We start from the raw sequence: 13,144 nt of genomic DNA, 5'->3' as shown, positions 1-13,144 counted from the left end.
TTTGACCTGGTATGCTATTCACAACAGTACAATATAGGTTAGATCTACATCAGACAGAATGAATAGCTCAACTTACCATTCCTCTAAGGACACAATTTACCAATGTAATATTTTACTGCTTTACGTCAGAGAACCAGGAGGATGAAAGAGACGTTTCTTTGCCTCCCCTCTTCTGCCCATCCCCCGAAAACTGCCCATCTCTCCTAAAATAACCTGCTTAACAGACCTTTGAACATTTCGCAAGGCTGATGATTTGAGGCCTCTAGTATCGACAGAAATGGAATGACGTTTTTTTTTAACTCCATAATTACCATGCTAGTTAGGACGGAGCAGTAGGTTGGGGCACACAATGTCACTCGGGAGAGCTACATCTAATTAAACACTGGAAAAGGGATAATTACTACTTTTCAGGAGGACGAGAGACCTCACCCATGTTTCACGTTCCCTATCTGACTTGAAAACTCACCCAAGTAAGAAGTACATCTGCCTTGAACGCTGGACTCGCAACTGCAAACCCACAATCACTGTGACCTCAGGACTACTCCCTTCTAGGGCAGGACTGAACGTGGTCATTTGCAACAATATGGACCACCTTTGGAGGAGATCTACTGTAAGCTCCTTGTTCAACTCAAAATTAAGTTTCAAGTTAAAATACACAAAATGAGTTAACTGTCTTTAGAGTGTCTTTTTGACTGGCCTCAGACTGGACAAATTATCTTTGCTGCCCAAGCTCTAAATCGCTGAGCTGGGATATTGTGTACCTGAGGGCCTGCCAAGGGAGGTAGAAAATGTACTGAACATATTTAGTGGACTAAAACTGCCAAGTGTTGGGTTCTGTCTGTTGTAAAGCACATACAGTTTAACTTTTGTAACACTCAAATTAACTTTTCCTTATAAGGATTTTTGCCATTTTTGGTTAACGCATCCATTCACTGCAGTTGACACCTTTATTTATTTATCTGCTTTGCATCCTTGTTGGTGGCAGCTTGCTACACAGTTCAAGCTATTACTTTTGGTGGATTATATTGCATGCATGATGTCAAAACACAAATGTCACTTAAATAGGTACAAAATTAAGACACACCAAGAGAAAGATCTATCTTTGAAAATCATTTTTAACTAATACTGAACAAGTTCCCTGTTCGGTTCACAAGAACACCACGTGATGGTAAATACTTTTATTTACATATATACAAAAAGTAGGATGCAGTGTTGGTGACTGTTCTTTTAAGTAGTTTTAAGGCAAGACTGAGGATATGGTGTATGTAAAAAAAAAAAAAGCTGTGCTACATCACTAAAGAGGAACCAGAGCAGGTTTGTTTGCCCTACACACTGACATGCTCGGCTTGTGAAACTAGCTTTACAGTAAGGTCAGAAATGTTTAAGACTTTCTGTAAGATGACTAAGGTCCCGCCAAACAGTGTACACACAGCTTCGTACATATAGAGAACTGCACTTCCTCTATTCTACAAATGAGTGCACATGTGCATTTATCAGCATTATATGTATTCATCTCAGTAGTGTAAATATTCTGTACAAAACCATTCCTATTCACTTTGGTAGAACTGACTGATATACTTAAAGGAATATAAAATCCACTTTGTCCCTGATTTTTTTTTTTCAATACAGCATTTCTTTTTGGGTAGTCTGAATCTGAAAATGACTGATGGGCATTATTGAGAGTAAAAACTGACCTTAAAGAGTTTCCTCTATGTGCTGACCACACTGTATAAGAAAAGATTAACTGTCACTCATCTAGCATTTAGCTTATCTGGCCTGAATTTTGCACTAAGCACAGTTGATACTTTTTCCATTTGGTATGTTCACTAGATAGCTGTCACATAAGCATGCAAAAGCACAGATATTCAGGCTTCACTTTAACATACATACAGTATGAATTGACATCAACAGCATCAAACCGGAAACAAATTTTAGCACAAACTCTTGGTCTTTCAGTGTGATTAAGAGGAAGTATCAAGATGTAATGTTTTTATCAAACAGATAACACTAAATTCTGAATCTGGAAATCATGTAAGTGTACATGAACAACATAGTCAGGTGATTGAAATTATTCTGTACTGTACATATTAAACCATAGAACTAGGCAACACAAGAGTGTAATTCACCACAAACTGCTAGCTCCATCTTTATAATAACAGCACTCAGAACTGCACAAAAGGAGGAATGTGTGTCAAGAGGGGCTTGACCTCATAGCCCAGTGAAGGAGTAATTCACTTTCACTATGAAGTTTCTAGTTCTTGTTGTAGAGTCTGGAATGTGAGACTGTGCTCATCTGTTAAATATTGGGGGTTACAATAGGCTAGGTCCCATTGGAAGGGGCAGAGAACTGGCAAAGTAGTGCTCCAAGCCCCAATCAAATAACAATCCAAACCTTCTGACCCCACATTTGTGACCTGTGTTCAGCTGTCCCCTCCCTGGAAGTATTGTGCAGGCGGCTCAGATCTTCTTTGGCTTGCGGCCCAGGTGGTAGTAGTAAGCCATGGTGACCGCCAGGAAGAGCACTCGACTGAGAAGCAGGAGTATGGCAGCATTGGGCAGGATGCCAATCTCCATTAAGGTGATGGATGTCACTGAAACCACAGAGCAACGCGCTTAGCAGTAAAAATCTGACTTTAATTATTAGCAAAAGGCACATGGTTTTCTGATCATTATTAACCTTTGGATATTGGATATTAAAGGACAGGTTCTCATTTTTTCAAGTCTGTCAAGTCACATGCCCGTGTGTACATTGTAAGAGTTATCAGGTGCTGCAATTGTCAATCTATAACTATACAAGTCAAGCAAATATTGCCTAAAGTTAGTCTTTTTGGTACAAAATCCCCTCTTTGTGTTACCATGGACAGCATTCGTTGCTGAGCTGCAGTGGAGGATTAGTGACACAAACAGGGAATTTTGAACTAAAAAGACTGTAACTTCGGAATAACCCCACTTGATTTGTGTAACTCAGACTGCTGAAGCCTCATATAAGGTTAAGTGGAACTTTAGAAGTAATTTTTCCACAAAGCCAGTATAGACAGGAGGAAGATTACAGCGAAAAGCTATTTCCATATATGTGTGGGCATGTGAGTATCGTTTTAAGACACACTTGAAAAGATGTAAATCCTTCCTTTAATATAGTGCAAAGCTGTGACTGCACATGATGAACACAAGAGGGCAGTATCAACACATACATGTGCAAAATGCTGGTGTTATATCAATTCTGACTATCAAAACAAGATTAAAAAAGGGAGATATCTGATGCTGTGATTTAACAGCTATTGGAAACCAATGACTGGAACTTGTAGAGAAAATTTTAATTACCTAGAAACTGAACAGCAAAGTAGCAAGCTTCACTGAGCAGAGTCCACTGGATGACGATCTTCTCTGCTGTGTAGAGACCATTCCACATGATGAGGGCCAGGCCTGGAGAAGGATGAGATAAAGGGCAATTTATAGGTTCAGGGGCATGGGAATGAAAACAAAACAAAAAACAAAAACAAAAAAAAGAGAGAGGACGCTCAGGAAAGAAGACTCCTACACATCCGAGAGCAATTCAACTGACAAAACTACTATGAGAACAGTTTACTTGCAGCTGGACTCCAACTGTAACATATGATGCCGTGTACACACGGTGATAATTGGCCTACTGATTCCGTTGAATGCTCTGACTCATTGATTGTGAAAAAAGCTCGTGCTCCCTCATCTCATTCCTTGCCATTCTTCCAGTTAATTTTCCTGCATTTCACTCCCACTCACCCACACAAACACACACAAACACAAACACAAACACACAGACACACACACACCAGTGAGGCTATGGAAACAAGCAGGGGTGGGCAGAAAGGTGGGAGGGCTGATGGACTGTATCCTCTCCATACCATGTTCCATCTGTGTGGCAGATGAGACCCCATCCTTCGACCTCTTTACTGCTCCTTGTCTTGTAAGACATCACCTTTTTTTTTTCTTTCTAATCCCCACAGCCCTGTTGACATTTAAAATAGAAAGAAGCCCGTCTCTTGTTGGTTTTATGAGATTGAAAGCTGGTTCATTCACATCTTCCTCCACGGTGCCGTGGTTTTATCTGTCCTTAGGAAATGCAGTAATTCTTTATCATGCAGAGGGTTATTTTTTTTATTTGTTCAGATTTTACGTTGCTCAGCTTTATCAGGATATGTGCATATTACGGTAGTGTGTGGTTTCTCCCTAGTCTTCCCATAAATTTCTTGAAGGAAGGTGGTTGACATATTATAGTAGATAGATGGACTATCTTGTGGTAGAGCTGAAACAATTTATTAAATAATCTATTTGTTGATAGACACAAAATTAATCTGCAACTCTTTTGATAATCAATTTAAGTCATTTTTTCCCAGTAAAAATGCAAAACATTAGTTGGTTCCAACTTGTCAGTTGTGAGTAATTTCTAATTTTCTGTTTTATATCATTATATACGGAATATCTTTGGGTTATGAAGTGTTAGTCAGACAAAAAAAATCAATTTGAAAACCTCACTTTGGGCTTTAGGAAATTTTCATATTACCCAACAGTTAATCAAGAAGCAAGAAAATAATCAGCAGATTCAGCGATAATGAAAATAATCATTAGTTGCATTCCTTCTTCTATATATCTATAAAAGGACAACATATAGTATAAAATACTGTATGTTAAGCCTTTGTTCTCACCCTTCTTTCTTTTCCTACCCATCCCCGCTTACTTTCCCATCAAGGAGCAACCTGTGTGCTACCTGCCTCTCTGTCAGTCACGTTGTGCCTCTTCCCAGAGCCATCGTAAAACCTGTAATCACTAACAGAGTGACTGACTCACCAACTTGCCTGACAGCCTTGTCTCAAACAAAGGCCATTAAAATAATTGGTCGCATCTCCAATATAAATTCCATGTAAGAGGGAGCAAAACACAAACGCCATAATTACCCTGCATATTGACGAGCATTAACTGTCCCCTGGTGATGGCACGGCACCGAAAAGCTAAAAAGCTCAATTTAATGTGTGATTGAGTAAGCGAGCTGGAAAATCTTCATGTAGAGTAATATGTTGTCTCCTCTCCAAGTCCCAGACCAGCCCAGGCACACATACAGTACCAGTCAAAAGTTTGGACACACCTTCCCATTCAGTTGAATGAGAAAGTGTGTCCAAACTTTTGACTGGTACTGTGTACAGTACACACACTGTCCTGACATCCCCCACTGTGTTCCCACAGGATTTAGAGCTGACATGTGAGGCCACAGAAACAAAGGTGACTGGAACAGTTGCTGTTAGTATTCTGGAGAACTGGTCTTTGTACTCCTGTTATCGCCCTCATAGTGAACTGTAGAAACATAGATCTGAATCAAACCTTATAGCCTCTGTTTATAGCCTAAAGGGATGATTTTTCAGCAAAAAGAAAGCTTTATGTACATTATGAGCACTTGTGTGTGAATAGTAATGAATGCATTTCATGGCATTATCACAACAGACCACGTGCTGTAGAGCAGTGTATATTTTTAGCATATATATAAATAAATATCAAAAACATTGTGTTTCAGCATCATTGCAGTACAGTGAATGTACTCCCTCATGCATAGCTGCAGCACAGTGAATATACAGCAGCTATGCGTGAAGAAGCATCAATGAATTGCTTTGAGCATTTATTTAACTTTCTTGCATCTTCGGGCATCAGACTCACTTAGCAGTGCTCCTCCATAAAGGCGAATGGAGATGCTGGTTGTGGAAAGCTCCTCCTCAAAAATAACCTCATAGAGTTGGTTGGGAAACATCAGGGCCTGGATAAGAAAACAACAATACAACTCTGTAATAACAACACAAGAGCATTATATCCTCCCCAAATGCCCCAAAAAAGTCCCTCCAAAATAGAGCAGCAATGACAGACAAAGTCTTCCTGTTTATCAGTTAGAATGAAACACTGGAGATACTGAACATTCAGGTGGCACAGCTGACAAAGACTGAACTGTTTCTCCAGATGTCTCTCGCTGATAAGTTGGAAAAGAATCTACATTTGTTCATTGCTGATTTTTTGCTATTTGTAAAATGAGCGTGTCATAACAGCATACAAATGTAAATGCATAATTGTATATTGATGGACTAATAAGACTGAGTGAAGACTTCCTTAATAGCATAAATGACTAAGTTTTCAAAAATAAATGCGAAACAACTTCTTCACTGTGTTGATAATTAAAGCTTCACTTACCATCAGGGCCATAACTGTGAAACCCACAGCTGAGGTGAGTATCCACAACCTAAGAAAAGAGATATGAGATATGTGTGCTGCCTGCAACCAATACTGACTGTGAATTTGTTTTCTCAGAGTTTACAACATGTTGAACATTAGTGGAAATGATACATTAAATATATGACCTTACACAGTCTGCTGTGTTAACTGTGAGCTGCTATTGAGTAGCTGAGCAGCTGAAATCTTACCTAAGCCCGATAGGCTCTCGCACTGCAAACTTCATCTCATTTCCGAGCATCTGACTGATCTGTGAGTGAACAAGGCAAGACAAAAGAAAAAGGAAATGAGTTATGAGGAGGCAAATGTAATGGCAATCATGTCATATTAATGGATATCTATTATGACAACCGTCAACAAAGCAGAAAGCACCCTCCATGGAAGTGGATATAAGGTTTCTAGCACATTTGTAGCCAGCTACTGGAAAGAGGCAAATTAAACAAACCAGTGAAGAGAAAAGAAGAGAGACTGAGTGTCAGAGAAGGACCTATTAAGATGTTAATTAGAGACTGTAAATGTTTTCACCTTCTTAATCACCCCCTGAAGATTACGAGGGTGTGTGTCATAACAACATCTTCCCGTGAATTCTGGATGAATAACTACCAAGTGTGTGCCAGAAGAAAAACCTTTTTCCTACAAATTATCTTAATCTAAGCAACACACCATACCACCCAATACTCAATTTATAATCCTGAAAGCCTGAAGCAGTTAGTTAGACATTTTTTTTGACAAATTAAAGCTACAGTCACACTGTTTATTAGTGACTGATTGTTCATCTCGTATACATACAAAAACAGTACAAAAACAGAAACAGTTAATATTTCGTAAAATGCCACCAAAATTAATATTATCACATGAATTTCCCTTGCAATATCTGTTGGAATAAGCATCTCTTATCATAAATGCTACAAGATGCTGGAATGCTAATGACAGGCAACAAAATTTTCTAAATCTGCTCCATCAGGCACAAATAAATTCATGTGGCCCCTCTCTCAAACAAAAACAATATAAAAACACCCAAACGACTATCTGAGGGCAGGTTTATTGAGGTACTGAAACACGTAATTCATTAGTTGATCGACAGAAAATATATCTATGACACATTTGATAATCAATTAATCATTTAAGTCATTTATTCAAGAGAAAATGACAAATGTTTGCTGGTTGCAGCTTCTAAAATGTGAGGATTTGCTTTGGGTTTTGGACAGTTGGTCAGACAAAGCAAGCAATTTGAAGACATCATTGTGGGAAATTATGATTTTCTGACATTTTATAGACAAAAAAAATATTAGATAAAAAAAATAATCAACCGATTAATCAATAATTAAAATAGCTGCAAGCAAGTAGTGGGCAAAAGCACCATGCTGTTTGCATTATGTAAAGTGCATTCAAGAGGAATTGCAAGGAGGTAAACAAACTGCCCCAGATAAACCACACAGTGGGCAAGTTAAAAAAAAAAAAAAAAAAAAAATCAAACCCAGATTCCTGCTGAAACAGACGAACCTGTTTCAGTTGGTTTGTTACACGCCCTTAGAAACTCTTTGGAAAAGGCCCGGCACTTTCAAAAAATGACTGAATGAACCTCACTGTAGTAACACCTAAACCTCTCCTGTAGATAGGTTTAGGTGTTTGGTCGCTGTTTGGACACTGATTGGTCCAAACCACTGGTGGTTCAGCCACAAACTCATGACTTGAAGCCTGACAAAAAGGATTCTCGAATGATCTCGCGAATCCAGCTGCCTCGCAAGGTAATGAACAGACAGTAAATTACAGAGAAATTACAATAAAAGTTGGCTGTGAAGTTCAGTTCCTTCATCCAAAGCCTTTAACGATTTCTCTTCATCATCAAGCATCCCTTCCTTCAAAAACGGTTCTTGTGTTGCAGTCAGACATAGCATCACTGAAACTAAAAATACACTGAAGCATGAAAACCACTAAGGCAGATAAGATGAATCATTTTCTGGCTAGCAATGTTTACAGAGAACTCACTATCAATTGGAAAGTAGTTTTCTACTTGACGAGCCCGTGAAATGTCAGAGTGAATGAAACAAAACGATTCATGTCATATACTAGAAAGATCAAGACAAGGGTTTTGTCTTCTACCATTTCCCACCATGTAAATGTTATCAAGTTATGTGATGAGAAATAACAATATTATGCTAATTATAACAATATCAACTTGCATACTTTGCTTGCAAGACCTCCCATCAAAAGTGACTTTCCTTGCTTTATCTCAGCCTTTAGTGGAATCATATCATATCATGTTGTCATGTTAGTGTTTTCAAATTTCTGTTAATGATTCTTAGCAAACTGTAATTAAAAACAACATTTGTTAATGAAGGTTTTATTTTACACATGAAGAGTTTGCTCTCATGTAATGCATAACATTGGAACGCAGTTCATAGCTTTGATTTTACCCAAGTCCTCCAGCTGTGTTCTCAAAGTACATCAGTGTGAAAACCATTACTCTAAATCAATGAAACGTGCTTGCCATATCTAAACATTAAAACTAACATAAAATGTATGACAATATTTATGCTTGTGTGCATTTGTGCACTGGCCTGTATATTCCCATGCATAAACACACAAATGGTTTCTTTGATCTCAGAGCCCTTAAGAAAGGACTCCCATGAATCTTCGCTCCTAGAAACATTACAGATAAAGAGTTACAGACTAGAGTCATTACATGCCTCCATGTGCTTTGACTGAAGTGCCTGTACATGAATTGATCTGTGCCAGCTGTGATGACGTGACCAGGTGAATCAGCCTTCCTGTGCCATAGTTTCAGGGGCTGTTTTTGACAGGAACACATAAATATTCATGACTGGCATGAGAAATACTCAAAGGGAACTGAGTGTCAACTGATGGCATGAGGTGGCTTATGGTGGAATAGAGTGGTAGGGAGAGAGGGAGAAATAGGAAAAGGAAGAAATACACAATGCTGTTTGTGGAGAGACGCTTAATCACAGCTGCTATGGCCCGGCTGTGTCGTCAATCACTCAGTCAGCAACATTCAGTAAACAAAGGGCAACTCTTCAGCCAGAGAGCATGAAAAATGCTCAGGCAAAATAGAATCCATTTTCCTATGACTTCAAATTTGAGTGTTTACGCCTCTCATCTGATGGATTTTGTCAGTTTGTGGAATCACATTAAGTAGATAGTGATCACTGTTTTATGTGTCTCAGTGGTAGTTGAGACATATATTCTCGCTGTCAGACTGGTTTTTGCTGCATGACCTTAACACTGAAGTACTATACCAGTGGTTTAAAGAAGCTGACAGTACCAGCAATATCTCTCAGCACAATTCGCATATTGTTGCATAAATAGAAAGCCTTCAATCTAATTTAAGTATTAGTAATAGGAACAGTATTCTTATCTCGAAGCAGTAAAAGAGGCAGGAAGAGACAGTCAGCAGCCTACAGGAACACTTCCTCCCTTTGTTTACAAGGACCACAAGGATGAAGTCAAATTGCTTCCCCTTCAAACCAACTCTTGCTATGCAGCTAACCTTTAATTTTGGGTCCCATGGGCCTCTTTACCACAAACACTTGTGGCAAGGATAACTGGAACAACTCAACAATAACAGCACATTGTAGGAGAACAATTACATTGTAAGAGCAACCATTTAATTTCTAAATTAGGGTCAATGTCACAGTTAAATAGGGAAACCCACTATTCAAAACAACACATACAATAGACCACATTGTATTGTGTTACTGTACTTTGCATAGACCGATACTGAATCACCATACAATCATTACAGCCGGTATTTAACCTCAAGAATCTTTGTCAAATCAAAAAACCTTCATGAATATTGAGGTATTAAGTGTTTCTCTCTCTATTAGTATAATATATCTGTCTCTGTCAGTATGCTCCATGAAAGGGATCTGAGTGGCAGATGTCTGGCTTAGTCTCCTTGCTAAAAAATTAAGAGAGAAAACAAACACTCAGGAGGGCTGAGAAAAGGGGGCCGACATGTCATCACAAGCGATCAGCCACCACCGTATGTCTGCTCCCTTCTGTTCTCCTCACTTCTCCCACTTGCCTAATGAATATTTCAGTGAGGAACAGTTTGCTCAGCCTATGCTCATTGTAATGCAATCTGATTTTTTTTTTAAAAAAAAAACAACAAAAAAACAAAAAATTGGAATCTTGATATTTGAGCCCTTTGAAACGGAACAAGACAGTATTGTCTGCCTGAAAGTGTGCAGCTCGACATGAATATGACAAGTGTTTCCGTGTCTGCTGGCATGAACCGGCATGTGTGCTATTGTGTTTTGGTTCACATCGCTGTACATTGTCCATTTGTGCAAATACATGTGAGGCAGGAATATAATACATGCGATGCAAGAGGCAGGGAGTCTCCCACGGGAGCCAGTCACATCTCAGTGAAGCTGCGGGAGCTCTTGGGATTACGTGATCTACATTCACTGAAGCATAAAGAGCAAATGCACACAATGGGACACTATGAAAGTGATGAGCCAATTAGCAGCCCATTGTAGCTTTTAAAAGGAATCCATAGCTCTTCTCGGGGTTAATGAATGCATCTGTGGTTGGGTGCCATTTTTGCTTATGCATTGCTGCAGTGTCATCCATTTGAGTGATGATGGTTTAACACATGTGCTTACATTTCTAAGTTGTTTGTTGCACTAATGCACCAGCTATTTGCCTTTGTTAATCGCATTACTGCCCATATTGAATAAAATGACTGGAATATGTTCATGTGACGTAATCTGACCTTTGAGCGGTGCACTTCGCCATCATCATCCTCCCCACCGACTCCAAGGATCTTCCGGCTCTTCAGACGGCTTATTAAGTCTGTCTGACTGTGCTTCTTCATCAGAGGAGCGTGAGGTTTAGAAGCCATGATGGACACACCTGACAAAGAAGTGGAAAGAGAGGTTCACAAGAGGCATAAAGCAGGGAAGGCAATCAGTGGGTGCATGGCAATATTGTTGGAGGGGATGGTGGTAAACGAATGAACAAAATAGGGAGAGAATTGGAAAGAAAAAGGGACGAAAAGAGAAACAATGTGGATATTTTATAGAATTTTTAGTTTCCAAACCATTGTAAGGAATATGTGTGGAGTTTTACCTCTGTTATTACCCCTCTCTTAGAAGAAGACACCTCTACAGCATAGGCAGGAAGAGGCATCTAGCAATCTACCAATAATCCCCTTGAGGACTTCACTTATGCAACACAATTACATAACATGGGTCTAGCAAATACACGCAACCCATAAAACCTTCCTCTTAAGTCAGAATGGACTCAGGGGGCCAGATGTCCTCAAGGTCTGCCGAGAGGCCAATAGGGAGAGGTGCCAGCTCAAAGAGCCAATGGATCTGATAGTGACACGGGCTATTGCCTTACACACATATATACAAACACACACACACACACACACACACACACGTGTAATTGGAGATGGGCCTTCTGAAGACTGAGGGTCTCACTGTCCATATTGATCAAGTTCCATTGACAACAAGTGACTCAGTAAGTGGAAGGTGGTTTTGGTGTCGACCAGTATTGACGACACAGCAATATGCCCTAACCTTGGCTACAGACACATGTATGTCTCATCTGAAATAAACAGTCAATGGCCTTTTCTTCCAACAATTATTTCATCTTCTAGTTTCCTTCCTTTGCTTCTAGTTTGTTATAATTTCTAGCTTTAAGCTGTGAGCATGACTTATTTTTATCTCCACATGCTGTGATTAAAACAGACCAAAGCCACAGTGTTGCTCTGCCAGGCAGCTATGTTGGTAAGTTATAAAAATATATTTCTTAACCAACAAGTTGTGAAAAAAGAACTTTGGTTATCCTTTAGCAGTCAGAAAGTTCAATTCACTTTTAAACCGAAACAATAAGGTTTTAAAAACCTAATTACTTTTGTATCTGTTTTTGAAACCATAGTCTTACACTAACTTTATTTGAGGTTTATTTTTTTAATAATTACAGTCAAACAATCATTTTGTCGATGTGAACAAATAGCAATAACTGTATGACAAACATTTATGTGCAATTTATTTGTACTTTTACGTCTATGTTGGCTGTTGACTGTGTTTGCAGGATACACTGCGGTGGTCCTATTGATCAGTGTTAATGAATAATGCCTGTGGATACAATGGGGACAAGTAATAGAGATAGCACAACGCGTCATACTCTGAAATCCACGCCCACCAGAGAGGAAAACAATCTGTGCCGTAATATGCAACCAAGAGCCGAAATGTTAACAAAATGACTGTAGTCAGCTAAAAACATTAGATTTCAGCATGTCAAAGGATTATTTTAGCATCTTATGTCTACCAGAGAGGAAAAGATAGTTTATAGCATACGCTGAAACCCATTACATTGTATATGCTAAGATGCAATACATGAATACAAGGGCTGATATCTCGTCTACAGTACAGTAGAGAGCGCACAACTGTATAGCAAACACCACCGTATAACAGGCTGGCATGACACTTTTCACAGCTGTTATGGCGAGTACAGTTGCTAAACATAGGCAGGGAAATTACACGCACAGACATGCAATCTTTTCCCATTCAGGCTTTTTCTACAGTTCGCATTTCAGCTGAATGCAGGTTAGCTATTCTGTGATTTAAACATCAATTAAAAACACTGTATACCTTTTAATTCAACACCTTTTTTTTTTTTTTTACTTTCAACCTGCGTGTTGTCAGTGACTAGCAGCCTATCCAGGTATATGTGTCATTTTTATGGAAGTTTTTGAGCTACAGGCTGTCCGTGCAGCACAGTTCGGGTCTGTCTCTTCCACCGCACTGCACACAGCCCTGTAACCACTTTTGTCTTCTTAAAGGCTCAGTTTTTCAGTTTGGCAGCTTATAAAAACTTAGTTGTGGGTTCTTTACCCTGCTGGTAGTGCATCCCACCACACAGCAGC

The 13,144-nt window shown here is 39.2% G+C and overlaps 1 protein-coding gene across 3 annotated transcripts in view; it reads right to left on the bottom strand.

Moving 5' to 3' along the window:
• Positions 1-1,163: 1,163 nt before the first annotated feature.
• The window catches only part of tp53i11b (tumor protein p53 inducible protein 11b), a 36,491-nt gene continuing 24,510 nt past the window's right edge, over positions 1,164-13,144 (bottom strand). For all 3 annotated transcript variants that reach the window (XM_042412854.1, XM_042412855.1, XM_042412853.1), the window contains 6 exons: positions 10,979-11,118; positions 6,432-6,490; positions 6,202-6,250; positions 5,680-5,776; positions 3,322-3,423; positions 1,164-2,591 (listed from right to left, as the gene is read on the bottom strand). In XM_042412854.1, the coding sequence (XP_042268788.1) occupies positions 2,458-2,591; positions 3,322-3,423; positions 5,680-5,776; positions 6,202-6,250; positions 6,432-6,490; positions 10,979-11,107 (570 nt within the window). In that variant the 5' untranslated portion in view covers positions 11,108-11,118 and the 3' untranslated portion in view covers positions 1,164-2,457. The remainder of the gene's footprint in view (positions 2,592-3,321; positions 3,424-5,679; positions 5,777-6,201; positions 6,251-6,431; positions 6,491-10,978; positions 11,119-13,144) is intronic.

This window comes from Thunnus maccoyii, chromosome 5 (assembly GCF_910596095.1).
Source record: "Thunnus maccoyii chromosome 5, fThuMac1.1, whole genome shotgun sequence".
Lineage (NCBI taxonomy): Eukaryota > Metazoa > Chordata > Actinopteri > Scombriformes > Scombridae > Thunnus > Thunnus maccoyii.
This window is presented reverse-complemented; position numbering and strand designations above follow the sequence as displayed.